The following is a 27565-nucleotide window of genomic DNA, read 5'->3' on the forward strand; positions in this document are numbered from 1 at the left end:
CAGTAAAAAATTTTCTATTATGCACAACAATGCATTTTTGTACCAAATAGAAGATTAAGATTAAAAGCTTAACTCTAAAATTTTAAAATTCTAGTATTTGCAGCTCTGCTGTGCACAGCAGTGCGCTTTTGATATCAAATAGAAGACTAAGATTAAAAGCTTAATTCTAAAATTTTAAAATTCTTGTATTTGTTTTGTTTTGTTTTCTCAGTCAACCATTTGGTACAAAAGTGCACTGTTGTGCTGTGCAGAACAGAGATGTGCACAGCAGAGGATGTTTTCCCCTAGTTTAACTCCTTCAACTTAAACAAAAGTCATGCTCAAGGCCGAAGAAAACCGGGCATTTTTTTCATACTTCAACAACGCTCATGTTCGTTGAGTCTTAATGACACCTTCTTTGTGGGCAACCAGGGACCACGCAGAAGCATCTTCTTTATTGCCTTTGGTCTCTCCATCGCGGAAGCCAGGCCTTAGCAAATATGCAAGAGTTTCCTAATCCATGTAGATCGGCCCCCACCCCAGTAGAACTAGGCATGTGATAGGTTGATTTGATTTTGAATCTAACCCGAAAATCTTCTTATTTAACCAATCTTTTCTTAATTGCTGGAATTTCAAAATTCCCAAGAAATCAATCTAACAATTTGCACAGTAATTCGATGGTTGACTGACTGTGATCTGTGATACTCTGCCTGTTTCTATTAATTTGGCCGTTCGGGAATTTTCTAAGGAAGTAGAATTTTAGCTTGCTGCTGAAGCTGTGAACGTACTTATTTAGTAACTGAGTGTATAGTAAAGGACTTGACCAAAAAGATTATACACAATTATGGAAACCGCGTTTATTGGGGATTAAGAGCGAGTATTCGAACCAAGAAATTGAAGAAACCCTTCTACTTAATGTTTCCTGAAGCTCTGAATCCATTATTCACAGCATACAGAGAGAATGGGTGGGTGTTTTTCGGACATAAATGGAGGAAAACAGGCTGTAGGAGGGGCACAACAAAGTCCTATGCCCATGAGAGATGAAGGCGCTGCTCAGCCGAATGATGCAATTGATTTCTTCTTCAGGTCTCGTGGTTATCATGGCCTCTGCAGCCAACTCGAGGTATGTTTTGTGATTCTTGTCTGAGATCTCTCTCTAATTTTTGCCCAAAAAAGGGAAAACAAAGAAATACTGAACACAACAAGAAAGAAGAAACCAAGGTTTGAGGTTAGAGGGCCTACTGTTTCCACCTGCCATTTTGAGTCACTTTGCAAATTGTATATTTGAACTAAAGGGACTGATTCATGCATAACTGCTGTTGTGTGTGTTGTTGTTGTTGTTGTTTTTTTTTTTTTTTTTTTAATGACGAATATATGTCTCCCCGCTTGTGTTGGAAACTGGGAACATTGTTTCTTGATATTGGTCCGTGAAACACTTTTGCTTTCTATCTCTGCATTTTTTTCGGACGAAGAAGACAAAAGAAGAATAGAAATCCATGTGGTATTAGTATGATCACCAAATAGGGAACAAAAAGGAAAACAGATAAAAAGACAGATGCAATGGTTTTGAAGAAGTGTTCACTATGTAAAGGAAGAAGATTACAAGTGTTCTCAAGAATTCATACAACGGCATTATACACTCTCACTCAAAATCCGAAGTCAACAACCCTAAATTCCTAGGACGGCATTACACGCTCTCAGTCAAAACCGAGTCAAACACCCTAGATGCATGGGAAAAAAACATGTATATAATACTTCAAAGGGGAGTATAATTTAAATGACATGTTCTATTCTCTGCTTGTGAAGTCACTCTCATGTGTTAGAAATTGGGAATACCTTTTCTTGATATAGGTCTAGGTAGTACTTCTATTTCCCTATTTCTCTGTTTGTTATTTTGTTGCTGGGGACAGAAGAAGGAATGAGATCCATCTTTTACAGAAATTCCTGGGAATGGATTTTTACAAAAAAATTGCTGAGAAATAGAGGGGAAAAAAGCTTTAATTTGGAACTTCTCTATTCCTGACATAGAACATAGAAATACTTTTCTTGAAGGTTTTGAAAGGGGGGGGGGGGAGCGGAGGGGAGGGGAAGGAGTTGCTCTTTAATGAGCAGATGGTTAAGTTGATTTCATGCAGTAATTTCATGTTCATGGTAAAACATACCAACTCCAAAGAGACTTCGTCCACTACTGCCACTGTCACCATCTCCTTGAAATAGAATTTACTATGTATTACTACTAGACACCCTTTTTTGTCCTGAAACTTGATCTATCAATAGAAATACAAAAATGATTTGTATGGTAAAAATGGAAGTCTTGTCTCCTTGAAACACAGAAATCTACTACTGCTAGTCTGCTTTGACAGAAATATAGTTCAGACAACTCCCTGGTACTGTCCTTTATTCCCAATGCTATGTACCTTTTTTTTTTTTTTTTTGGATGAATAAATAATGATATTAAGAGAACAGCGAACTACAAGAAGAAACCAAACAAAAGGATTCAAGGAGAAGGGATGATTTGGGAGTTGAGGCCCCAGGAGACAACAATGAGCCTGTTCCTTGGGGAGTCAACAACCGGGGGATGGGGAATGCTGATGAGTCTAGCCGATACATCAAAATAAATTGCGCTCCAAATCGAATCAAGAGAGAGGGATTTAGAAGTCCAACGCCTTAGATTCCTCTCCCACTAGAGATGATGGATCATAGCACCATAAACAAGCTTACCAAACCGATCACAAATAGAGGAGCCTGAGAAATTACTCAAAATCCAAACCCAATCACGATCAAACCCAAATAAGCGGCGGGAACGGGGCCAGATGAAAGCAAGGGCTTTTCTCCAGAGAGAACTGGAGAAGGGGCAAGAGAAAAATAAATGCTCAATGTCCTCGGTACCGGTCCAGCAAAGGGTACAGTTTGGGTTCGCAGGGATGTGGCGGGAGATGAGGAAGGCCTGGGTTGGGAGGGCGAGGTTTAGGGCTCTCCAAAGGGTTAGGGCATGCCGGGGAATGTGGCCAGGGAACCAAACAAGGGAAGGCCAAGGGGGGGAAGGGGAGGGGGAAGGGGAAGGGGAACGAACCAGGTTCCAAGCAGAAGCCGAGGTAAAGGATTTTGTAGTAGAGGGGAGCCAGACTAGAGTGTCATGAGCGGAGGGGGTAATTGGTGGAAGGGAATTCCAGACTTGTGTGAGGCTAGGGTGGGGGACAGGGGCCCAAGTTCCATCGAAGATGAAGTCCAATAAGAGAGAAGACTTGGGGATGCGGGAGTCATAAATGGTGCGGGCGGGAAAAAGGGAAAAGAGAATACCCATCGGATGCCAAGGATCTAGCCAGAACTTAGTGGAGAGGCCAGAGGAGATTTGAATGGTGAAGGCAGGGAGAGCACATGGTCTGAGGAGAAGAAGTTTCCTCCAGATCCAGGAAGGGTTAGGAGGGATAGGGACGGACCAGAAAGAATCAGATTTGAGGAGGTAAGAGTAGACCCAATTGACCCAGATGGAATCTTGTTTAGAAACAATTTTCCAAATAAGATGAAGTAAAGCAGCGGAATTGACATCTCGGATCCTTCGAATTCCTAGGCCCCCCTCAGATTTAGGCCGACAGATGTTGGACCAACTGATGGGGCGGAGGAATCTCGAGGAAACCTGGCCTTTCCATAGAAAGGCACAGAAGATGGACTCCATCTCCAAGGAGATAGACTTGGGAAGGGGAAAGATGCCATACCAGTAGAGATAGGAGGATTGAAGAACAGAGCGAATTAGCTCAACACGACCGGCAAAAGAGAGAAGCCAGCTTTTCCAAAGTTGGAGACTTTTCCGAATATGATCAAGCATAGGGGCACAGTGGTGGCGAGAGAGCCTACCAGGGATAAGAGGAAGGCCGAGATAGACAACAAGGAAGGAGCCAGGCTTGAATCCAGAGATATTTAGGAGATTGGAGCGAAGGGAGTCAGAGACTCCGGAGAGGAAAATGGAAGATTTGTCGAGATTGACCTTGAGACCCGAGATGGACTCGAAGAGATTAAGAGCAGATAGGATAGAAGAGATGGATTTGTGGTCAGCTTTGGAGAAGATCACGAGGTCGTCCGCAAAGGCGAGATGAGTGAGGTTGAGGGATTTGCATTTGGGAATTGGAGAGATCAAGAGTTGATCAATCTTGGATTGAAGGATGCGGGAAAGAACTTCCAAAGCAAGGGAAAAGAGGTAAGGGGAGAGGGGACAACCTTGACGAATCCTGACTCGAGAGGAGAAGAAGCCAGCCGGAGAGCCATTGGTTATAATGGAGAAGGTTGGAGTGGATATGCAGACCTCAATCCAATGGATAAAGGAGGGGGGGGGAAATTCATGGCAGAAAGAACATCACTGATAAAATCCCAGCGAATGGAGTCGAAAGCTTTATGGAGATCTACTTTGAGGAGAGCAGCAGGGGAATGAGATGATCTCTCAAAACCCCTGACTACCTCTGCACAAAGAAGAATATTATCCGCAATGCTATGTACCTTAATATTGCAAAGGGGTATTTTTTTTATGGATACTGCCGCCAAGATTTGGAAGCCAGCCAAAGGTACCTGTTCCAAGGTGGGGAATGATGATTGGGTTAATGAGTTGAGGAAAAAAAAGAAAGAGGTCATGTCTTTAGTTTCCTATAAGTTTCTTGTTTAGACCAATCAGCTAAGAGATATAATGCATTTGTAATTCTGTTTTGACTTCTTAATATGGAATTATTTTGGCTGGTACAGTAGTTATATCGGAAAATCCTTTCCTCACATTGTTTTCCTCACATTGTTTTCTCTTCTTCTCCTTCAATCTCCCACTCTCTCTGCTCTTAATTAGGCACTCTTGACAGGTTCTGTGATTCTTTACATGATATCAGACCCTTAATTTGAACCAGTACCTGATCCTTTCCTTGGGTTGCAGTTATGAAAGTTGTTTAAGCTTCTGTTTGGGGTTGAAGAAAAAAAAAATTCCTCATTCATAAAAAGGGAACTAGGGTTTTGTTATAGTTTCGATGAGTTTCATCAGGGTATTGGGGATGTCATATTCGATATGCTATCACCAGTGCTAAGATGATTGTATTTGTTTTGTTTTCAATTTAACCATTTTGCTGCTGTTGCTCACATTATTTTGGGTCTGAAAATCTGTTCAACCCATCGTTGCTTTGGTTGTATCAGTTGGAGAAAATTTTCTGGTTTTGACTGCATCAGCATTCTCTTTTTCAGTTCTTGATTCTGGAGCTGCCACCGGAATTGTTTCTTTTGTCATTGTGGTTAATTTTCCACCATGGGGAAGAATTGGAAAGTTGAAGAATTGATGTAATCCCTAGTCCCCAAATCAAGGACCAGTCTTCAGGATCAGTTCAAGTGAACCAGCAGCAAAATTAGGGTTTTATTACCCTGCGGTTGCCGGATTAGGGCTGAATATGGGGTTCTAGGGTTGGGAATTGAGTAGGACTAGGTTCAGTTATGGCTGGGAACTAGGGTTGATTGAGTTTCAATTCTGAACCTTGCTGTAATTTTAAATTCAGAACTGAATCTTCAAGTCTAGGGTTAGGGGAAGGGCTTGGGGTTTATGTTATTTAGGGTTTCTAGAGTCTAGAGGTGATTTAGGGTTGAGGAGAAGCTGTTTAGGTTTGGCCAGGGGTTTCTAAAGAGGTATTGGGCTGACACTGAATCTGAACTTGCTATTTTTAAATCTCAGATTCAATCCTAGGGTTTGTTGTTTTGGAAAACAAAAGGGATGAAATTCTAGTGCTGTACTTGGGGGGGGGGGGATTGAATGCTTACTTGTACTGAAGAGGGGTTGAACTTGCAGCAAACCAATAGCACAAACAGCCGCAGGCCTCCCACTGGGAATCCCACAATTCCCAACAATTCTCCTTCAAACCAAGCTTTATTCAATAATCATGAAAATCTGTTCTAGTTACATGCTTGAGGCTTTATTTATAGCCTACAATTAATACCTCAAACTTAGACTCAGCTTTTAAACTAGAACAAAGAAGGATGGATAATGAGGTGGTGAAACTTCATGAGAAGAAGATTTCGCTTGGTAATTATTTTAGGTATCCTGCTCAATCATAAATAAAGGGTGATTTTTCCCATCGAATTAGAATAGGATGGATGAAGTGAATAGGTATGTCCAAGGTTTTATGTGATTAGTGTATTCCTTTCAAAATCAAAGGAAAATTTCATAGGACGATTGTAAGACCAGCTATGATCTATGGTAGAAAGTGTTGAGTAGTTTAGGAGTATCATATAAATGAACTGCATGTAGTAGAAATGAGGATGTTTAGAAGGATAAGTAGCATACACAAGGAAGATAAAGTAAGGAATAATCATATTAGAGCTGGTTGGAGTAGCTTCAATACATGATAGGCTATTGGAAAGTCATTTGAGGTTGCACGGCGATGTTCAGCGGATGCCTTTAAATGCTCTAGTATAGGGGAGTGATTTTATCCATATTGAAGGAACTAAAAGAGCTAGACAAACCTAAAATAATCTTAGAAGAAGTGGTGAGAAAAGACATGCATGGCTTAAGCCTAGTATCTAGTATGACCTTGAATGGAACAGATTGTAAGGCAATGTTTCATGTAGTCAACCCCACTAGTTTTGTTGTTGTCTTGCTTGTTGTTCAGGTCGATGCTGGTTGGAGTCGATTAAGCTTTGTACAGCAATCCTGTTTCTTAAATTTCTGACTAAATCATTTTTTTATGGTGAAATTCAATCAACTTCACATTGTTAATCTTAATGCGATATTCTATCTTGCTTCCTTTAGGTGTAACAATTGTATGCTACCACTTGTGGTTCTAGTTCTAATGAATCCTGTATTTTTCTCCTTTTGATAAAATAAGAGATACTGGAAGGTTGGTATTGTTTTGTAAATGAAATTTTATGGTTTGTTTTTGAAAACCTTCTCATGGTGAGCTTTGCAGCTACTGGAGCGACGTCAAAGATGGCAGGAGTTAATTTTATAGATGCATGCCAATATGGCATTAGAAATACTAGAGTTGAAGTATGGTATCATAGCTGTATTTATATTAAAGAGTTCCTAATTGTTCTTTTCCTGATTTCTAGATCTTTGCTCATGTGGGTTTTTGAATATTCATATCTGCTGATCATAGTGTAGCATGTGTGGTTCAACTTAGATTAAAAATTTGAATGATTTTGGTTTTACTTTTGATTTGGTTCATCTTTCTGTGCATCCTCTGTGTGACCATTTATTTGTTACTTCTTATTGTTTATGTATGTCTTTTTCCTTTTTGTTTTCTTTGATACATTTCCCATGCAGTTGGTTCTTTCTATTAGAGACTGTAATTCTGTTTAATAATGGACTAAGTTGGAAGCATTTATTGCAGTTATCATTGTCAGCTACGAGTTTACTTGATCGGGACATATTTTCAAAGGTACAATTTGTTGCTGAGAATTTTTTTTCTTGGTTCAATTAACAGAACTTCTTAGAGGGGTGGGCCTTGGTGCAATGGTTGATGGACCATAGTTGTAGACTGAGGTCAAGGCATCTAAACAGCCTCTCAGCATAAATTGCCGGGGCAAGGCTGTGTAGGAATTTGAACCCCTGACTCTGCATATGCAGAAGGCATCGCCATTGGGTTCGCCCTTTTTTAATTAAGAGAACATCTTAGGTGTTATTTTATAGCAATTCTTGTATTGTTCCTAAACCATGGGATGAATGATAGTTCTGTAATTTACTGTATAGTCCTTTGGTGAATATATTGTATAGTCTATCACTGTTCACCCTTCTTTTCGTATAATATGAATATGGCTCTTTTGCTCTTTTTCTTGTGGAATTGAAATGATTGAATTAGCTTTTGTTTCTAGCCTATAATGAAATTTAAGGGTCACCATGCATACCTTTTTGGTGAATGACAATAACATTTTATTGAGGAAGAGAGAAAAAGGAACCCCAAGAGGCATCTTAGTTGGAAAAGATCAACACTTCATAGTGTAAAGTTCATGGAGTCAAATCTCCTTGGGGCCTACCATAAGGGAAATAAAAAGGGAGAGAAAAGGGCAATATATATAAAATAAAACCAAGAGTGACTCAACATCCAATTTTTTTTGGACAAATAAATTAATTCACTACCAAAGAAGAAGAAAAAGCACCCTTACCCAAGAAAGGGGAAATGAGAAAGGAGAACAAGCAATACAACTTATAAAACCCTGCCTTACAAGGGGAGAGGGGGAGGCAAGGGACTACGAAAGAGGAGGGGATGCCCCTAAGCATCAATATGCAACCTATTTTTAACAGTCTCAGTATAACAAGTAGGGTAATTGCTAACTTGGCTCTTACATCAAAGACATAGGATCCCAAATCTGTTGAAAGGATCTAGACTTAGAGGCCCATATTCTAGGGTTTTTCTCTCCACCAAGTCACAGCAGGATTATCCAGCATAGGTCATTTCCACCCAGATCCGTTCTCTCCAAATGGCAAAATCCATTTTCTGCATGGTTCGCATTTGGCCAGAAGACTCATCCAAACTGATGGGAAGCTGCAGTAAAAAATTAAAGTGATTCACATTTTCTAAGGCATTCAAACAAAAATAACAGGGAGATGCTGGAAGCTGTCTGTGGAGAAGGCAAGCCTAAGTAGGAGGTGACAGGAGGAAACCCTACTAATAATGAAACTATGAGGAGGAATTTGCTTCTTGAAACACCCCAAATTATGCCAAGCTTCCATGGTTCCACGGTTCCACGGCTTTAATGAGAGCCCAAGCCAACGTGGTACTGAAGAGACTTGTTGAAGAAGTAGGCTAAATGTTAGTGTTGCCTCTACTCCGAGGCCTTTTGGGTATTACTTGGAAGAACATTTCAAATGGCAGTCAGAGAAGGTTAGGGGAGGTGTGAAGCCGTCATTCTGAAGGATATCCGAGATCAAAGTCCATCATATTAAATCCAGAACTATAAAGAGCTCTAACACCATCTGATTGGAGAATTTTCCTTGGCTGTCAATCAAGGTTGTCAAAGCGTCTGCCTAGGTGGCTGCCTTGGTTATCATTGCCCTCTATCACCTAGCATTGCCTTGTCGTCATGACAACCATGCTATCAATTTTAAAGCCAGAATCTAGTAGGGATACCTTCATCATAAGGATTTGATAACCCCAAGAGTAAGAGATTTGAGCTGCAGGTCTTCCTTCACATCCAGAAGGCATCAGAGACACTGGGAGCAGTGCAAATGGGGTCTGCCCAATTGCTAATCATTTAGCCTCTTGTTTCCAGATCATTTTGAAAATATCCGCCTGATAGACATTTTTAAAATTTTCTCAGGCCCTTACTTCTCCCTCAAGGGAGACAAATAGAGGCCCAACTGACACAGAAAATGAATCTAATGGTAGCACAGCCCTTCCAAAATAGAGTCAACATAGAGTCAACTAGGCGCAAATTAACCATAATCTCTAAGATCCACTCAAGTTAAAGTAGGTCAAACTTGGGTGTGGTCTGCTTGAGGTCTATGGTTTGAATGTAGGGTTTAGTCAAGTAGATGGAGGGAAAGCTAACAGTGAAGGTTTGGGGTTTTCACGGAAGAGGTCTGAATGTTGAATTTGAAGTTCCAGCAAATTAATTTACTCTCAAATGTACATGTTTGGACAAGCTGATTTACTCTATTCCAGTTATTATTTATTCTCTCTCATGGTCCCCTTGTTTTACAGAGTGACCCTATTGCGATAGTGTATATGAAGAAAAGGGATGGAATGCTTGAGGAGCTTGGTCGTACAGAAGTAATTATGAATTCAGTTGACCCTGCTTGGATTGGAAAAATTCCTATCACTTATCAGTTTGAAATGGTTCAGCCATTAGTGTAAATTCTTCATCATCCTCTAAATCGTTTGGTTGTTGTATTTCATTTGATCTGATACGTATATTTTATTATCTTTTCTTTTTCCTACGGGGCATCTCATTTTCAGGTTTCACGTGTTTGATGTTGACACCAAATATCACAACTTGCCCGTGAAGGTACCCTATGTTCTGGTTTTGATATAATGACATGCCTGATGAGAGAGAATTAATATTTTTGAGCTAAGATTTACACTATGCCAGGCTTTAAACTGGTTTTTGAATTTTTTTGATTGATGGAGATTCCTTTGCGGGTAAGCCATTTGGCAGTTTTGAGCTGATTTTGTGTAAAGAAAATCCAAGAGCTTTAGGTCATTCCACTGGGAATGACAGTTTATCACAATAAATCTTTTCTCTATGAAGATTTGGTGAATATAATTTCTTTTTAGGAAATAGTACAACTGGGTGTATTTAGGGCAACTATTGTTGCAAGGTTTGAGTTGACTTTGTTCCTTATTTGAAGTGAGGGGGGTCCTCCGACCCCAGTGAGCATAACATGTAACTTTTTTCACTTTAATACAAATGACCTTTTTAGCAAAAAAAAGAGCCATTTGGCAGTTTTGCTATTCCAGTCTATTGTAGAGATGCTTCTCCCCATGGTATCTATTATTTTGTCATTTGGCCTCATATTGTAATTTTGAACTGTTGAATAGGCAGGGAATATTTTGGTTAGCAAAGTTGGGCCTCACCTAACCCTGTCACTTTGCACGGTAGGTGACCATGGAGAGAGCTGTGAAGGAAAACTTTTTGTTCTAATTTTAGATCAATTTTCTGAAATATAGATAGGGTGAGGTGTTATGTATTTCTTGATCTTACATAACACCGAAGGTTAGCAAGATCCAATTTTAAATGGAAATATTTAGGTTTCCTACATTTGAATTCAGCAGTGGCTTTATTTTTTTCCAACTAGTGCTGGTACCAGAACTTTGCTAGAAAATATTGATTTGGCATTGTATTACTTTTCTATGAGTCCTAGATTTTAAATCCAATAACACTTAACTCAATACTTTTCAAATCATGGTTTGAGAACTCGATCTCGGCAGCCACATTCTCAGGCCAAGAAAGAGGGATCTCGATATGTTCTTGCAGAGTTGCAGGAAGATTTTCTTTCCAACTCACCCCAACATGGTGGCTCATCTTGATGACCTTTGAGGGTTTTTGGGGCTGAAAATTACTGTCTAGCCTATTTTAGGCCTTCTAAACACATTGGTGGCATCAGATTAACGAAAAAACTATTATATATGTAAGTTCCATTTTGACCCTAAGCTTGAAACTGCCGTGCTGAAGAAGTGAAGATGGTGACTTCTACAACCTATTGGACACATGATTTACTTAATATATATGAATACATTAAAGTTCAAGCTCAAACAACTATGATACATTGTACATCACACATGTCATCATCATCATATATACTTTTGAGTATATTCTAACTATAATTTCTAAACAATATATATTTTTTAGTTCAGAATGTTCAAAAAAAAAAAAAATTAATGACAGATAAAAAGAATTGTTTACATCAAAGTGTAGATTAAACCAAGTACCTAACATCTATTTAACCAACATGCAGAGAACAAGTGTAGAGCATCGATTTTGAAAATTTTCAAATTCGGGATGAAATCTCACCTTTCTTGAAGATTTGGTTGAAAACCACTTTGATCTTTGCAATAGATGTTGTAGGAGTCTAGTTGATCAAGTATAAGGGGTGTTCTAACCAAGTTACTACCAAAAATCCGGCAATTGCCCAGTGAAAGGAGTAGTTGATCAATCTCGATCGAGGTATGGGAATCTTATAATGGTGGCTTGACCAAGATCTCCATAGACTTGTTGTCTTGATATGTTTTTTTACTTTTTTTTTTTTTTTTTTTTTTTTTTTTGTCTTTTTATCTCGCAAGTTCTCCAACTATGCTTGGAATAGAAATAGGCCTAAGATTTGAACTTTTACCCACTCTCCTGCAGTGAATTTGGATTAGTAAGATTGTGGTTGCCAGATTTTGAAAGTTGAAGCATATGTTTCTCAAATTAAATTCTATTTCAAGAGACTACCATTCCCTTTCTCTCTCCACTAAAATGAGTCTGGAAATCAATCGGGATGGGGTTTATTCTTGGAAGCAACTACTTCCACTGATTTTCTTGTGAAAATGAGCAGTGCACTAAAAATTCTAAATATTGACCATAGTGATGAACGGTGTTCTTTTAAAAAGCAGTGCATAGAGAATCTAAGGTTAGGTATTCTTTGTCTAGTAAGTGTGGATTTTATTCTTGGTAAAAATAGTAATATTTCAGATGATAAAGTTTGGATTTTTTTGTATTGTGTTTTCCCGCAGATGCTGAAGTTGAATGAGCAAGAATTCCTTGGAGAAGCGAGTTGTGTTCTGTCAGAGGTTGGTTGCAATTTATTCTTGTGGGTTGACTGAAATTCACGACTTTATATACCGCAGATGATTCCAATCTGAATTGTTCTAATGTGATGACATTTTCTCACAAGAACTTGAACTCTTGTGCGCTTCACATTGGGTATATGAAGCTTGTTGAGTAGATTTGCTTATGTTAGCCCCTATTAGTTGAAAAGTACTGCATTATCTCAGTGAGATGAGATTTAAGTGATTTTTGCAACATATCACCTATAATATCCAGTTATAGACATGTTCTGTATGTGGGGGACTCAAAACAAGATTTCACCTTTTAATTCATATAAAATAAATGGTTTTAGTCTTAATAAAAGTGTCTTTTAATTGTATATTATATTTAGTTTTTGTAGCAGTCAATGTACCTGCATAGTATTTTCACATCTTTACTTGTATACGTACTGAGGGGGGGGTGTATACATTCTGTGTTGTATTAATGCAAACGTGGGTCTATAGTTTTGTACGCAACCTTGCTTTTGAACTATTGAATGTGATCATACTTGACAGTGTTAATTTTTGCTGAATGGCAGATAGTTACTAAACAGAGTAGGAGTTTGATGCTTAATCTACATAACCGAAGTGGGCATGGAGTCATGAAAAGATTAGGGACACTTACTGTCCGTGCAGAGGAAACAAATGCTTCAAGGGTAGCTGTTGAAATGACACTCCGTTGTTATCACTTGGACAACAAGGATCTCTTCTCAAAAAGTGTATGAACAACTATCTTTGTAAGCTTGTATAGGCATTTTGTTCGTATAACTATCAACATCAACATCATTATCACCATTATAAGTACTGTTATTGAAAGTACGGGAACAGTTTCCTGAGAAGCATCTCCATCATAGAATCCATAGATGGCACCAAAATCTGTCATATGCTTGTCAGATGGGGCTGAAATTTAACAGGCAGATAGACCTCAAGGTTCGTTGCTCACATAGTCAAGTTTTGGTTTAAACCGAGTTTGTTGCACAAAACCTTTTGAGATCCAGGGGAAAAAAAAGTGAAACTTAATGAAAGAATAGATGAAAATACAAAGGGCATATGCCAACACATTGGAGGTTGTGATTGCATTTGAGCCTGAAAATTTACACAGCCAATCCACCCTTGCCCAAATATTTGCTACATCACCCTTCCATGTGGCAGAAGACGCTGTGCAGCAAAGAGATATTCATCTCTTGACTGAAAAAAGCTTTTTCTTCAAAATGATGATTAATATTTCTCCAAGATGTTTATGAGAAACTATTCTTTTATATCATTACATGATTCTGAGATTTATGCCCATCTTTTATTGTAATGACATTGTCTCATCATTCATCATTGCTGTTGTTATTGTTATGGAAATCTTCTCTATGGAGGACACCCATTTGGCCCATGAAAACCTACCCTCTTATCATTAGCTTTCTCATAGTCACCATGATTGCTAGTTCTTTTTACTATTACTATCTACTACTCCTACTGCTAGTCTAATCATCGTTATCTTTTTCTTCATGTAGGATCCTTTCTTGAGAATTTCTAGAGTTGTTGAAAGTGGTGGGACTATTCCAATTTGCAAGACAGAAGTGATTAGTAATAACTTAAATCCAACATGGAAGGCCCTGCGGCTGAATATGCAGCAATTCGGAACCAAGGCAAGCTTCTTGTCTCTTCAATAAATTATCATATCAGTGTTTTTTTATATAAGTTGAGAAATGGATTAGTATTCCTTTTTTGCAACTTGCTTCCTGACATTGTACCATTTCTATGTAGGATAACCCACTGGTTATAGAGTGCCTTGATTTCAATGACAATGGCAACCATGAACTTATAGGGTATTTGATTAATTCGTTGAGCTAATTGCTTTTGATTTATTTGTGGGTGTATGTTTGTGTCCCCCCCCCCCCCCAACCCCAACCCTTCTTTTTTTGGTGGTGGTGCATCAGATCTAACGTAAGTTACCTTGTTTTGGTTTTCTTTCATCAGACGGCTCCAAAAATCAGTAGCTGACTTGGAGAAAATCTACAATGAAAAAGTTGGAGTCAACTTTCATTTGCCTTCTTTTCACCATGGCCATGGCCATGAAAAGGTTGTTGTCCATTCTTTCAGGAGAGTTTTTACTTATTTATTTATTTATTAATATATGAATAAAAATATATTATGAACAGCCCAAAAGGGAAGAATATAAGGGGGAAAACGGGGTGGGGGAAATCTTTCAGGAATGTTAACTGCAAATTAGATGAAGTTGTCATATTAACCAGCTTTGCAACTATTTGTCCACAGACTTTGAAGAGCCAACTATTTGTGGATGGGTTTTCTGAGAAAATGATGTATACTTTCCTGGATTACATTTCTAGTGGCTTTGAGCTTAACTTTATGGTTGCCATTGATTTCACAGGTAAATAACTTCAAATGTTACTGAAATTATGTTCCTTTAGTTCTTGTTGGCAAATTTTTGCCTTTGATGATCTTAATCCTTACCTTTCTCTAGCTTCAAATGGAGATCCTCGGAACCCAGAATCCTTGCACCACATTGACCCTTCAGGTCGATTAAATGCATACCAGCAGGTATTTTAGGAAACCTTACTAGAGACTGTTTAGTTTTGGTTCTAGTCATGGTCAGGATAGGTTAGGTATTATGTTCTTTTTTTGGATGAATTAAAAATTTTTTGGATGAATTATTATGTTTTGTTTTTCTTATTTCCTTATTGTCTTTCTTACATCAATATATATTGAATGAACTACTCCCAGGTGTTACACAAATACGTTGATTTTCACTGTCCTCTTTCTCCTTTATTGTTGACTTGAGCCGTTACATGGCAAATAATTACATTCAAAATTATATGCATTATGTTTTATGGCTTGACCTGCATAAGGGCACTTGGTTAGCTACCTTGGAACTTACAAGTTACAATTATCTAGTTGATTCATTTAGTCTGGAACCATTACTTTCTCAACATGGTGGCTTTGATTTTACTGGCTGTACATTTAGTTGTAGGATCATTGTTTTTTGTTAACCTTATAAAAGTTTGACCTGTTCATAAATATGATGTTTATGACCTGTGCATTCACATTTTGTGATGTCTAACTGGACTTTGATACAGGCTATATTCGAGGTTGGAGATGTCATCCAATTTTATGATTATGACAAGCGTTTTCCTGCTTGGGGTTTTGGTGGAAGGCTAAGAGATGGCGTAGTGTCCCATTGTTTTAACTTGAATGAAAATGCTGTAGAGTCTGAGGTGAGGAGTCACAATTTTTCTTCTTGTTTGCTTCTTTCCCTTTCTACCTTTGAAGCTGTTGAAGTTGGAAATCAAGGGATTTTGGAACTATCCAGTGCTTAATTCTTTTGTGGGTCTAATTACATTCCGATTGCAAATATTTTCTTTCCAGAAACTCTACCATTCAAACTGCATCTTTTTCACTGCAGTTAGACTTATATTTTATGTAAATTTTTCATTGTGCTCTGTGATAGGTCCCTAGTAACACAAGTCTACACTCGACAGGGAAAGTAAATCCCTAAATTCTAGGAAGAAACGATTCATTTGAAGAGTCCTATTGTATTCGTTACTTTTTAGGATTAGATTAAGAGTCATATTACATTCGTTACTTTTAAGAGTCCTCTTTTCGGTTACTTTTGAAGAGTCCTATTCGATTGGGATGATTTTAATTTCGGGTATTGTATAATAAGAGAATGTAATTTTTGGTGATTTTTGGTTTTTTGGTGTGATCCTGTGTTTTGTTTTTATTCCTTTTATTCAAGTTCCTTTTTCTTCTTGAGTTATTCACCTTGTTAAGTGCTCTTCGGGTACCTACAAATGGTATGGCATTCCTCCGGGTGAGATGCTTTCATCTTTCGCGCGGGAGTGTTGTTGTCGCTCTTCTGCACATCATTCACGACAGCTTGGTGCACTCCATCGAGATGATCGTTGTTGGGTCTGGAGGTGGTTGGGGCTTGGGCCTTGTGGAGTTCGAGATGGGCGATTCCATCTCGCTTTGGACCCGGTTGGTGGTTGAGACCTCGTCGATTTGAAGTCCGTTGAAAATCCGTCGATTCTGAGGTTTCGGGTGTCAATGCCTACCGGATTACGTCGGGCTGGGGACTCTTGCCCATCAGGGCTTTGTTGCCCTCGGGGCGCTGGGTTGCATCGTCGCGAGGAAGCGTGGGTTTGGTTTTTGGGTTGGTTGTTCCTCAACCGGTTCTGGGTTTGGTCCAATCCCTTGGCCGATTGTGTTTTTGGGCCTCATCGGTTATGTTTCGTCTCAAACTTAAGGCCCAAACAAACCCAACACAATCCCCTAGCCCCAAAGAACCCCTTGGGTCAGCCCCTCCATTAAACCCCGGGAGAGATTTTCAGATTTTCACCTTGAGGACAAGGTGACTGTTGGAGGGTTTGTGGTCCCTAGTACACAAGTCTACACTCGATCCTAAATTCTAGGGAAGGAACGATTGGTTTGAAGAGTCCTATTGTTTCGGGTTCTTTTTAGGATTAGATTGAAGAGTCATATTACATTCGGGTTACTTTTGAAGAGTCCTCTTCGAATTCGGTTACTTTTGAAGAGTCCTATTCGGTTGGGATGATTCTTAATTATTTGTGGAACGTAATTGCTATAAATAAGAGGAAGGAATAGTAGAAGAGACATGTTTTGAGCATTGAGAAAGTTTATGTGAGAGCTATTGCTCTTGGGTAGCCGTAGGAATCACCTACTGCTGGTAGAATGTATTGTTTCTTATTCAACTTTATTCAAAGTTCCTTTTTTCTTCTTGAGTTATTCCACCTTGTTAAGTAGCCTCATTCAGGTACCTAAGAGACATGTTTTGAGCATTGAGAAAGTTTATGTGAGAGCTATTGCTCTTGGGTAGCCGTAGGAATCACCTACTGCTGGTAGAATGTATTGTTTCTTATTCAACTTTTATTCAAAGTTCCTTTTTTCTTCTTGAGTTATTCCACCTTGTTAAGTAGCCTCATTCAGGTACCTAACACTCTGTTGCTGAAACATTTAAGTAGTTCACAACCCAAATTTCCCAATTCTATGAGTTACCTGTTTGTAGTGCATGATATATTCGGCTTTCTATGTTTAAAACTGACTCTTTTTCTGCTATTTGTGGTCATGGCATTTTTCAACCCTTCTCGACATGGTTCTCGGAAAAGAAGTTGTCAGGTTCTTTTTGAACAAAGTTTTGGTTAGCCAGTTTTTACAATTCACTTTACAGGTTGCAGGAGTAGATGGCATCATGTCTGCTTATGCAAACACGCTACATACTGTGATTCTTGCCGGGCCCACTTTATTTGGGCAAGTTATCAACAGAGCTGCACAAATTGCAAGCCAGACTTTCTCGCGCAAGTACTTTGTTTTGCTCATCATTACGGTAAAGAATGAAATGGCTACTCGTAACGTTTATCTTTTTTTGGATGATAAGTAATCCTGGAATCTTTTAGGATGGGGTGCTTACAGATCTTCAAGAAACTAAAGATGCACTTGTAAGAGCATCTGATCTACCATTGTCCATTCTTATAGTTGGAGTAGGTGGTGCAGATTTCAAAGAGATGGAGGTACCAATACCATTCCTTTTGAGCTTTTAGCCTCCAAGTTATATATTGTTTCAGGGCGTTTCAATAGTCAGTCTTTATCTTAAGGTCATAAAAATTTCCAAACATTTAATGACCTGGTGAAAAATGATAAAGAAAGATCCAGAAAATTTAAATTCCCAACAATTTAATTGTTTGGTGAATACGAAAATCCCCTTCCACCAAACCCCCCCCCCCCCAAAAAAAAAAAAAGAAAAAAAAAAAGGAAAGTATATGATACAAAAGAATTCCTTTAAGGAAAAAGTTATACACTTTCATTTGTTTTGGCAGATCCTTGATGCTGACAAGGGACAACGATTAGAAAGTTCTACAGGACGGGTAGCCACACGTGACATTGTACAGTTTGTTCCAATGCGCGAGCTGCATGGTGGGTATTTTAGTATTTACATTTCTTTCTACTCTGTTCTAGTTGTTTTAACTGATACCCACGCTTAGGCAATATGGATTGATTGTAGTTGTTTGGATCTGTGATTAAATCCCATCTTCATCTATTAGAATCAGAGTTTAGAGAACTCTGAACAATATAATCTTCTTCTTCTTCTTCCTTGAAGATAATGTGGACAAGGAGAAGTAAACCAACTGTTCAGATGTTTGACATCATTCAGCATGAGAATATATTTCTCAAGGAATTTTCCATGTTATCATTTAAATCATGGTAGATGGATGGATAAGATCATCAGATCAGAGTGATCTTGAGAAGCTTCTTGGCAGTGATGATTCAAGGATCAGGATCAATGTGTTTGTCTGCTTCTGCATAAACAGTCTTGCATTTGAAATACCAGTGCTTCATTTATTACTCACTCAATTAACCTAAGCATGTACATTGGGGGCCTCCATTACTTAAATACAGGGAGTGGAAAACTAGCTTTAGCCCTTGGTTCAAAAAGTTCAATGGGGCTAGTACTTGAGATCTGAGGAGTGATTTAGCCCATGTAAGTTAGAATCTTTTACAAAATTTCCTTTCTCATAGTTCCCCTGGAAATTTTGTGGAAATTATACTGATTACTGAGGTGGGTAATGGGACCTGGTTATTGGGCAACACGATTTGTTGCGTGTACCGTAGTGTGTTCTTGTATTCAGTATGTTACCCAACTTGCTTCTTATGCAGGTGGACAGATTTCTGTTGCCCAAGCTCTGTTGGAGGAATTGCCACGGCAGTTTTTGACATACATGGAGTGCAGGGGTATCAAACCAGGCTTTGCCAATGAAGCCCAAACTTCCACCTGAGGAAATGAATTGTCAAGACTAGAAGTGGCTGGCTAACAAATTCTGCTCCTCCTGGTTGATCGGTTAATATTCTCAACAATTATTATTGTCACACTATATGTCAATACCATTGGAGTGGCTAAACTGCATTTCCGGTAGATCCATATATGTTGAACAGTCTGTAATTAGTTCTGAATTTCATTTCTGTAGGTTCTAACCAAGTAAATAAATAATATATATATATATATATATATATATATATATATATATATATATATATATTTTTTTTTTTTTTTTATTTTTTTTTTTTTTTTTAATGAAAATGTTCTTGGAAATGATTTTTTTTCCTTATATAAACAAAAGAAGCAAGCACATTCTTTCAATTTACTCCAGGATAAAAAGTGAATATTTCTGGTGAAAAAGAAACTCCCTGTAATGATTGAAGAACAATATTCTAGTATATCCCAAAGGAAAGAAGGTGCATATTCACCACCTGCAAGGAGATGATATTCAATATTTTTTTAAAATAGGAATTTGACATTGCATTGTAGCCTAGTATTACTGTGATGTTGGTTCTGTTCTCCATGTTGAAGAGATTCGTCCCCAATCTCAATTTTGACAATGTTATTTTATTTTTTTTCATAAAACCTTTAACGGTAGCATAGACAAGAAAAGGGTTGAGTTTTCCTTCGTCTTGGGTAGACGTGTAAATGGATAGCTGAAATTCACATTCGTACTAATTTTCTTACCGGGAAAATATCTGTATCCGTCCGTTAAGCAACCAGATTCAGATTCGGATAATTGCTTTTTGGATCAGATAATATTAGGATAAAAGGAGTAAAGTATTCAAAAAAAATTCTCTGAAAATGATGATAATCGGATTCAAAAGCCAGTAATCGATAACAGTATTAAAACACTTTTATCTAAAAAATGGCTAATAATCGGATTTAGAGATCGGTAATCAGTAATCAAAAAATTGAAAATCGGAAAGAAAAAAAATGACAATCACCAATCAATAATCTGATAGTTTATTAAGTCGGATTATTATCGAATATTTGATAAAGTTTTAGATTCGAATTCGGATGCTTTTTCTAAATTTTTATCAGATTCAGATATTGGTGTATCTAAGCCAAATCCAATTCATTTACTGGCCTAGTCTTGGGCTAGTTTCCCTTCGTCTTGGGCATTGATTGTTGGATAACATTTCATTGTCAAAGGGGTCAATTTGACTTTTTCATTAGGGGTGCAAGGGTAAGAATGATTAAGGGCCTGTTTGGTTACATGAATGCGAGATTTATACCCATTTGGTTGTGAAAATCTCTAGAGTTATGAAATCTAGATAAAAATATGAATTTGTATATTTATTGAGTATGGGGTGAAATCCAGATATTTCACCCTACTATAAAAACGCTAAATATTTGCACATTTACAAAAATCAATGATGAATCCGTAGATTTCATTCCACATGTTCGGTTAACTAAATAGTTAATTTTATAAATTTTGATTCCATAGATTTGAAATCTGTAGATATTTGAAATCTTTAACTCATGCAACCAAACAGCCCTAAAGAATTTGATTAAAATCTGGATCTTCACTAGTCAGGTAGAGGATCTGTGCTTTTGTCCCATGGGGAGGTCTTGAGTTTGCACCCATCCGGCTACGTTTCATTTCCAGTATTAAAAAAGCACAAGTACCAAAAAAAAAAAATGTTAATGGAATTAACGGTCACCCCAATTTGAATCATAAATTGGGGATTCGGTTTGGTTGGCTCATTTTCTTGGGTCAACACCTCCACAATCCACTGAGACGACCACGCGACTCAGGTTGGAGATTGGTCGTTGAGCGATGAGTCATGGAGGCATTTTCTGGTTTACACTTTAAAATATTCTTCTTCTTCTTCCGGAGATTCACTCTAAGTACGGGCTCCAGGTTCGGAGAAGTAACCAACGGTGGCGGAATCTCCTGTCTCTGGTACTCTCGCTTTCTTCTTCTCCAGATTCGATTTTCCCAATTGGGTGGTTGTTCTAATCTCTTCTGTGCTTTTTATGCTTGCTACTGTTACAGATTTCTCTTGTTACAAATTTCATTCTCTGCTTTAGATTTAGAACCTTTCCTATCTCGGTTTCAATTTTTAAGCTAAACTTCGTAATCATTATTGTCCAGTTGATAATGGTGTTCCCTTGATTAAACAAAAGGAAAAAATGTTGAATATTTTGAACAACATTTAAGGTGAATAGAAATTATTTGCGTATTCTTTCAAAAACGGGGTCTTTACTACCAAAGCAGGCTTCTAATTAAGGCTCTTGGCATGTTTCTAGAAATTATTGAAGGCTCATTTACTATGATTTGATTTGTTCAGGGCATCTAAAGATGGAAGAGAAGAAGGTTTCTAAGCTTTCAGCTTCGTATATTGTTTATCACTTCAGTACCAATGGAATCTCTGTGGCTACTGCTACTGGCCTCACTCATCCTCTAGGTTTTGCTCATTCTCCTCCTTCCTTTTTTAACAAAAAATTATTTTATGTCTCTTCAGGTATTTATGTATCTTTTAGCTTCCTTATGGGAAAGTTTGGGAAAACAAAACAAACGCATCATTAACATCAATGGGAGTAAATAGTGAACCAAATAATGGAAACCAAAACAACGGCAAAGATATAGTAATTGGCAGAATCTCCAATCCTTGGTTCAAGCACGGTGATGTCCTCTTAGGCCCTAGCAATTGTGCTAAGCTGCAAGTGACTTCCTAATATGTTTAGAAGCAAGTTGGTCTTGAGTCTGGACTCACTGTCCAAGTTGAACTATATATGGTTCTCGCCTTCTTCTTTCGTCTTTTTTTCCCTCTCTCTTTTGTGTTTGCAGCTTACCTTTTTCATTATTATTATTATTTTTATGTATTGATGTATTTTGTTTCAATCTGGAAAGCAGATGTTCTTAAAGTTAGGTTGCAAATGCAGCTTGTTGGCCAGAGGGGTCCCTTAATTGGAATGGTATTTATGATGCATGTGGCTATTATCATGATTATGTGGTTCTTCTGATATTTTGGCTGTAAGGTTTATGGGTTGCAAAATTTACAGGGAAAACTTTTCTCTGAAATACTAAAGAGAGAAGGTCCTAAGGCTATGTATCAGGGATTCACTCCTGCACTGATGAGATCAGTTGTTTATGGAGGTCTACGTCTGAGCTTGTATGAACCAACAAAATATGTTTGTGACTGGGCTTTTGGATCCACAAATATCTTGGTGAAAATTGCATCTGGTGCAATCTCTGGTGCCATTGCTACTGCTCTAACCAATCCCACAGAAGTTCTGAAGGTTGAAAAATTGCTTGTGTGAAAGTTTCTCTGGGGTGATTTGTGTTGACTCTTCTTATAATTTGTTTCCTTTCAGCAGGTGAGATTACAGATGAACTCAAATGTGGAGAAAAGGGGAGTACTCAGAGAAATACGTAAAATTTATTCAGAAGAGGGAATAAAATCTTTCTGGAAAGGAGTTGGCCCTGCAATGGGTAGAGCTGCCATGCTGACTGCATCTCAAATGGCAACATATGATGAAAGCAAGCGGGTCAAGTTCTAAGCATGCTACTTTTCAGTTTGAATGTAAATCGAAGTAATTTCTACCGTTTCTGAATTGCTTGATTTTTGTTACTTTTCCACGCATTCATGAGTTGATCAATTTCTTTTGGTGCTTTATATCTCTCAGTATTACCTTATCTTTGTTTTTTGGATGTAGGCTCTCATTAGGTGGACATCTCTTGAAGAAGGATTTCATCTCCATTTCATGTATGTTGCTTTTCCCAGCCTTTTTCCCTTTCTCCTTCTAAAGTTTAAATCTCTACATGTTCTGGAACTGGAAAAGAAAGAAATGGTTTTGTTCTTTTTCTCTTTGTATGTTGGAGAATCTTTCAAATGAATATTTTGGGGTTCATTTTCAGACAGAATTAACTATGATCTGTGGCAGCTCAAGTACTATTGCAGGAGGAGTGAGCACCCTTGCGACTGCACCAATGGACATGGTTAAAACCCGCCTCATGCTGCAACGAGAATCCAAAAAAGGTGGTGGTTACAGGAATGGATTTCACTGTGCATACCAGGTGTGTATGTGCTGTCATTCTTGATTTGGTTCTAACTGTATAATTAATAAAGGAATATTTCTGTGTCCAGATGATGACATGCCAGCATTCTTTGTCCTGTTCTGCACTTTTGTGAAATATCAGTTCGGAATTACTTCACCATCTATCAAAAATAGAGCCTAAGTAATGAGTGGCTCAATTTCAACCAACAATGGTTAATGGAGAATTTCTCAGTTATAGAGGTCCATATGATATTGTTTTTTAATTTTTTGTTGTTATTACTATTATTTTTGTTATTATCATTATTGTTGTTATTATTATTATTATTTTGGGGGTTTGGGGGGGGGGGGGTTTAATTTGGCTTGTGGCATTATAATGTCCTTTATCCATTCATCCCCCCCAAAAAATGTCCTTTATCTATCCAGTGATTTGATTAGCTGAGTCAGTCGCCTGTGTCACTCAGCATTTAGCCAGCCTCCTGCTGAGCCTTCTGATGCCAGCCATATAGAACATTTTGTGTTTTCATATTTCTTCCCATGATCATATTCTCTTTCTTATTGATTCTTCCCACATTTTGGATATTGTTGTACTATCATATGTGGTCATGATTAACACCATGTGTTTGGTACTTGGGATAACTAAGCAAACTAGGACTCCATAATGTTGAGATTCCTAGATCAGGAAATAGGAAAGATTTCATGCCTAGGTCATCAAATTGGAAAATTTCCAATGTCTTAAGAAGCTCACAAGTTCTGTGGACCCAGCAAAGTGACTGAACAGGAATCCAGGCATTATAGCCGATTGCTTTTGGGCTGTTACCTGCTCTGCTTGATGTTACTGACAAGAAGATAGAATCTTTTTTCCTGTAATGGTTAATGACTGGAGTTCTTTAATGGATACATCTTATTTTGGTAATATTAATAGATAGAATCTATATCACTAATATCAGACCAATATCTTTGACACTAACTTCTTAAAGTACACAAGAACTGTGAGATGCTGCATGCCTGGAAAGCTACCAAAAGGCCCTCTCAAATAGCATCACGATAAGTAGACTATTATCTTTATTTTTAGAGTAAATTACTAAAACCTCTCCTGAACCTTTCTTACAATTCTGCAGACCTCCTTTACTTTTCTAACAATTTATTCATATCTCCCTTACTTTTTTTAAACTTCATTGTACTTAATCCCAGGCCATTGGAATTTTACGTCAGATTTGGGCAAAATTTAGAAAATGATTTTTTACTGACCATAAGTTTAATGAATGATCTTCTACTGACCATGACTTTAATGGTACCTACTCGTCCCTTTCGGAAGTTACTGATTTGCCTTTGATGAAATGTTAAGCAGCTGATTGTCTATGCTACCTTCTATGAAACATTCAAGCTCACCAGTCTAACGGATCATCCACTTCATCCTGTCTCCCATAATCTCGAGTGGTCTTCTTCTGTGGCAGTTTAAGATCTTCTGGAGTTCATTGGTGCTTATGAAGCAACAGAGCTTCCTGTATATTAGATCACCGCCAGTATCGGCGGTGGTGGAGGCAGATGTTATGACATCCAGCCACTTCAGACAGCTCCTCAGCCCAAACAAAGCCTCAAATGGCAAAGCCCTTAGTGAGCCTAATGGCCCTAACCTAACAACCAGACTATTAGTGTCTGCTCCCTTTGACAGCAGCAAGCACACTTTAAGAATCTGTTGTCTTCTGCAAAATACCATCTATGGTGCTTGCTCTCTCTATGAAGCTTTCCATAGACTCCACAAAATCCTCCCTCTCAATTTTGATTATGACTATTCACTTTCCCAACCTCAGACCAATTTGGTTTATGATGTCTTCTTCCAATCCAATATTTTTCCTCAGTGGGGCTCTGGTAGCTGCAAACTAAAAATCGACATTCAAAACACCCAAAGGTGATGGTGAACCAGGATCTAAGGTTTGGTTGAAGGTAATGCCCTAGATCTAGGTGCACTCCAGGATCCTCTTCTTGAGAATCAGCAGTCTCCTAGGGTCTAAAGTACCCTACAGTTGAAGGTAATTGTCTGGCTTATGGGTGCTCGGGTTGGAAATGGGTTAGGGTTAGGGTTAGGGTTAGGTTCAGCCAGGGTTTAGAGTCTAGAATTTGGGGAATTAAGTCTGTAAACCTTGCTGTCTTATTAGTCGAGAACTGGATTTTCAAGTTGGGGTTTTGGGATTTTAGGGTTTTATGAGAATTGGGGTTTCTAGGGTTTGGATTAGGCTAGGGTTAGGATCAAGTGCTAATTGGTGATAGTTGGGATGTTAAACCTAAAAGGGTTCAAGATTTGGTTGAAGGATTGGGGAGATCTAGGGTTCTGAAAATTCTAGGGTTAGGCTTTGCTAACAAGTTACAGAAATTCTAGGGGTTAGGCGTAGGAAAGGGTTGGGGCTGGGATAGAGCGTAAAGGGATGGGGAAGGTAATTCTACAGGGTGAGGGAATTGGAGATGGGGGTATGGGTGATCTAGGGTTTAAGGGGTTGGGAATAATTCTGGTTTTATTTCTGGGTGAGGGAATAGGTAAAAAGGTAGAAGAAGAAGAAGAAGAAGAAGAAAAAGTCAGAAGAGGGGCGGAAAGGTTGTCCTAGGGTTTTTGTTGGGGGAGGGGGAAGGGTTAATGAAATAGGGATGGGGGAGTCCTACGGTTGCTGCTGCAGGGTTTGGCAAGGAGATGAGAATGTTTCTCAATGGGGGAAGCGGCTGTAATGACAGAAAACTGGGGTTGGGAGGAGAGGAGGAAGGCTGCAGATGGAAGGGGTGGGTGTCACATGAAGAAGACTTAGGATTCAATGGAGTTCTCATATTCTGCAAAATTCTTCACAACTGACAGCCCCAAGTTCCCCCAAAGGAACCCACGATTCCAAGCTCTTAGCTCCTTCAATTCTCAATTTCATTTAATTAGCATAATCTGAGTGTAACATTATAGAGAGGCTTATTTATAGCCTTTAGTCGGAACTCATACTAGGACTCTTAACTTGCAAGACAACTCAAACTGAAACTCCTACTTGACTAAAGACTTTGACTCACACGAGGAACTCTCATATCTCACTCTAGAGTCCAAAATGAATTCTAACAGTTATTGCGCATCGCTAGCGGATACTTGTATGTGCATCGGGTATTTTATCTACGTAGCACGATTTGCCAGACCCCAAAAATCATCAGTGTTCCCCTTGATCTACTGGTTCTTGTGGGGCCTGCTTAATGAATCAGCTTCGTTCTCTTTCTGTTATTTACGTAGCTTCGTTCTCCCCTTGAAATTTCATGTTTGTTCCATCTCAAAAGCTAGCTTTTTGAGATTTAACAATGAAAGACTAGTTCCCATGGAATAATTCATTAGTCTTTCCTTTTCTCGTGCTTTAATTTTGGTTGCAGGTCATTCTCACTGAAGGGCCTTTGGCACTCTACAAAGGGTGAGATTACATACATTACCTTTATTTGTGTTGATTTATTCATAACTTCTTATCAAAAGAATTTATTCTTAACTGTTCCAACACTCAAGGATGTATACATTTCTTTATATTTTTCAGGGGGTTTGCAATTTTTGCGAGATTGGGTCCACAGACCATGATTACATTTGTTGTCTGTGAGGAACTGAGGAAACATGCTGGCCTGAAGGCTATATGATATACAAGTTTTAGCCATTTGGGATTGAATCCTTTGTTGCAGAATGAAACAACTTTACAATTATCTGATAAATTCACGTCTGCAGGAGAATAAAGTTGGGTAACTATCAGCTTGATTTTCTACTTTGGAGTGGTTCTGAACTCAGATTCATTCTACCTGGAGCAAATCAAATGAAGAATGAGATTCTTGATTCTTGATTCTCGATTCGCTTGTCAGTCTCATTTATCTTGTAAGATTTTGTAACCAAGAAACTGTATTTTAATTATTTTTTTTTTAAATTATAATGGTTTTCATGAATCAATCCATTCTTTTACTTGCCATTAGCATTTTCCTCAGTTCATATGTTTTTAGTTTTGCTGGCATGCTCCGTGTAACCTACCAAAAGGAAAGGGGGGAAAAAACAGCAGAAGGTTCCTAGTGAGCAATTACAACAAAGTACAAGGGAGGTGCCAGTGACTAGTGAGTTTGCAATATTCCAGATGTTTGCTGCTCGTGCAGGGCATTCACAGCCTCACAGAATCATATCGTCCTACACTGCTAGTTTTCTTAAGATATTGAATCCAGTAACCACTTTCAAATTGGAAAGTGGTATGCCCCTAAACTCTCCACTTAATTCTGCTCTAGCATCCTGCAACTCCTCTTCCCCTGACAGAAGGACTCTTGTTTGTCCTCAACACTTTGTGGTTCATTTGGATAAAACATACAGGAGTAGCTCATGGGGAAAGGACCTAGACACTGCATCAAATTTCAAAGCCAAGCGGGTTGTGGTGGTGTAGCTCGAGATCATGGTAGAGGAATGCTTTTTTGTTTTAAGTTTTAACGGAAGCTTGTAGAGATTATATTGCTTTAGTGCCAGAAGCATTCG

At 38.4% G+C, this 27565-nt stretch overlaps 2 protein-coding genes across 4 annotated transcripts; both read left to right on the forward strand.

Moving 5' to 3' along the window:
* The first annotated feature begins 275 nt into the window (after positions 1-275).
* Positions 276-19210, forward strand: LOC149019355 (protein BONZAI 3-like). The gene is made up of 16 exons (XM_089153384.1): positions 276-1102; positions 7323-7370; positions 9633-9781; positions 9888-9936; positions 12144-12200; positions 12755-12934; positions 13718-13852; positions 13971-14032; positions 14184-14286; positions 14481-14595; positions 14689-14765; positions 15302-15439; positions 17413-17568; positions 17639-17752; positions 18059-18155; positions 18897-19210. The coding sequence occupies exons 1-16, from the start codon at positions 941-943 to the stop codon at positions 19013-19015; spliced, it is 1761 nt and encodes a 586-aa protein (XP_089009510.1). The 5' UTR covers positions 276-940; the 3' UTR covers positions 19016-19210.
* Positions 19211-20786: 1576 nt separating this feature from the next.
* On the forward strand, positions 20787-27469 carry LOC149019356 (Mitochondrial substrate carrier family protein). 3 transcript variants are annotated; one of them, XR_016173050.1, is made up of 10 exons: positions 20787-20965; positions 21354-21470; positions 21920-21981; positions 22069-22305; positions 22384-22554; positions 22723-22772; positions 22951-23083; positions 23154-23304; positions 26449-26486; positions 26604-26626. XR_016173050.1 is itself a non-coding variant. In XM_089153385.1 (9 exons), the coding sequence occupies exons 2-9, from the start codon at positions 21365-21367 to the stop codon at positions 26698-26700; spliced, it is 894 nt and encodes a 297-aa protein (XP_089009511.1). In that variant the 5' UTR covers positions 20787-20965; positions 21354-21364; the 3' UTR covers positions 26701-27469. The 3 variants fall into 3 exon arrangements, 2 of the variants coding, with proteins under 2 accessions (XP_089009511.1, XP_089009512.1); XM_089153385.1 differs by lacking the exon at positions 23154-23304 and having other exon boundaries at positions 26604-27469; XM_089153386.1 differs by lacking the exons at positions 26449-26486; positions 26604-26626 and having other exon boundaries at positions 23154-25501.
* Positions 27470-27565: the final 96 nt, after the last annotated feature.

The sequence above is a fragment of the Hakea prostrata genome, chromosome 4, assembly GCF_041222555.1.
Source record: "Hakea prostrata isolate BN-2017 chromosome 4, UWA_Hpros_2, whole genome shotgun sequence".
NCBI lineage: Eukaryota > Viridiplantae > Streptophyta > Magnoliopsida > Proteales > Proteaceae > Hakea > Hakea prostrata.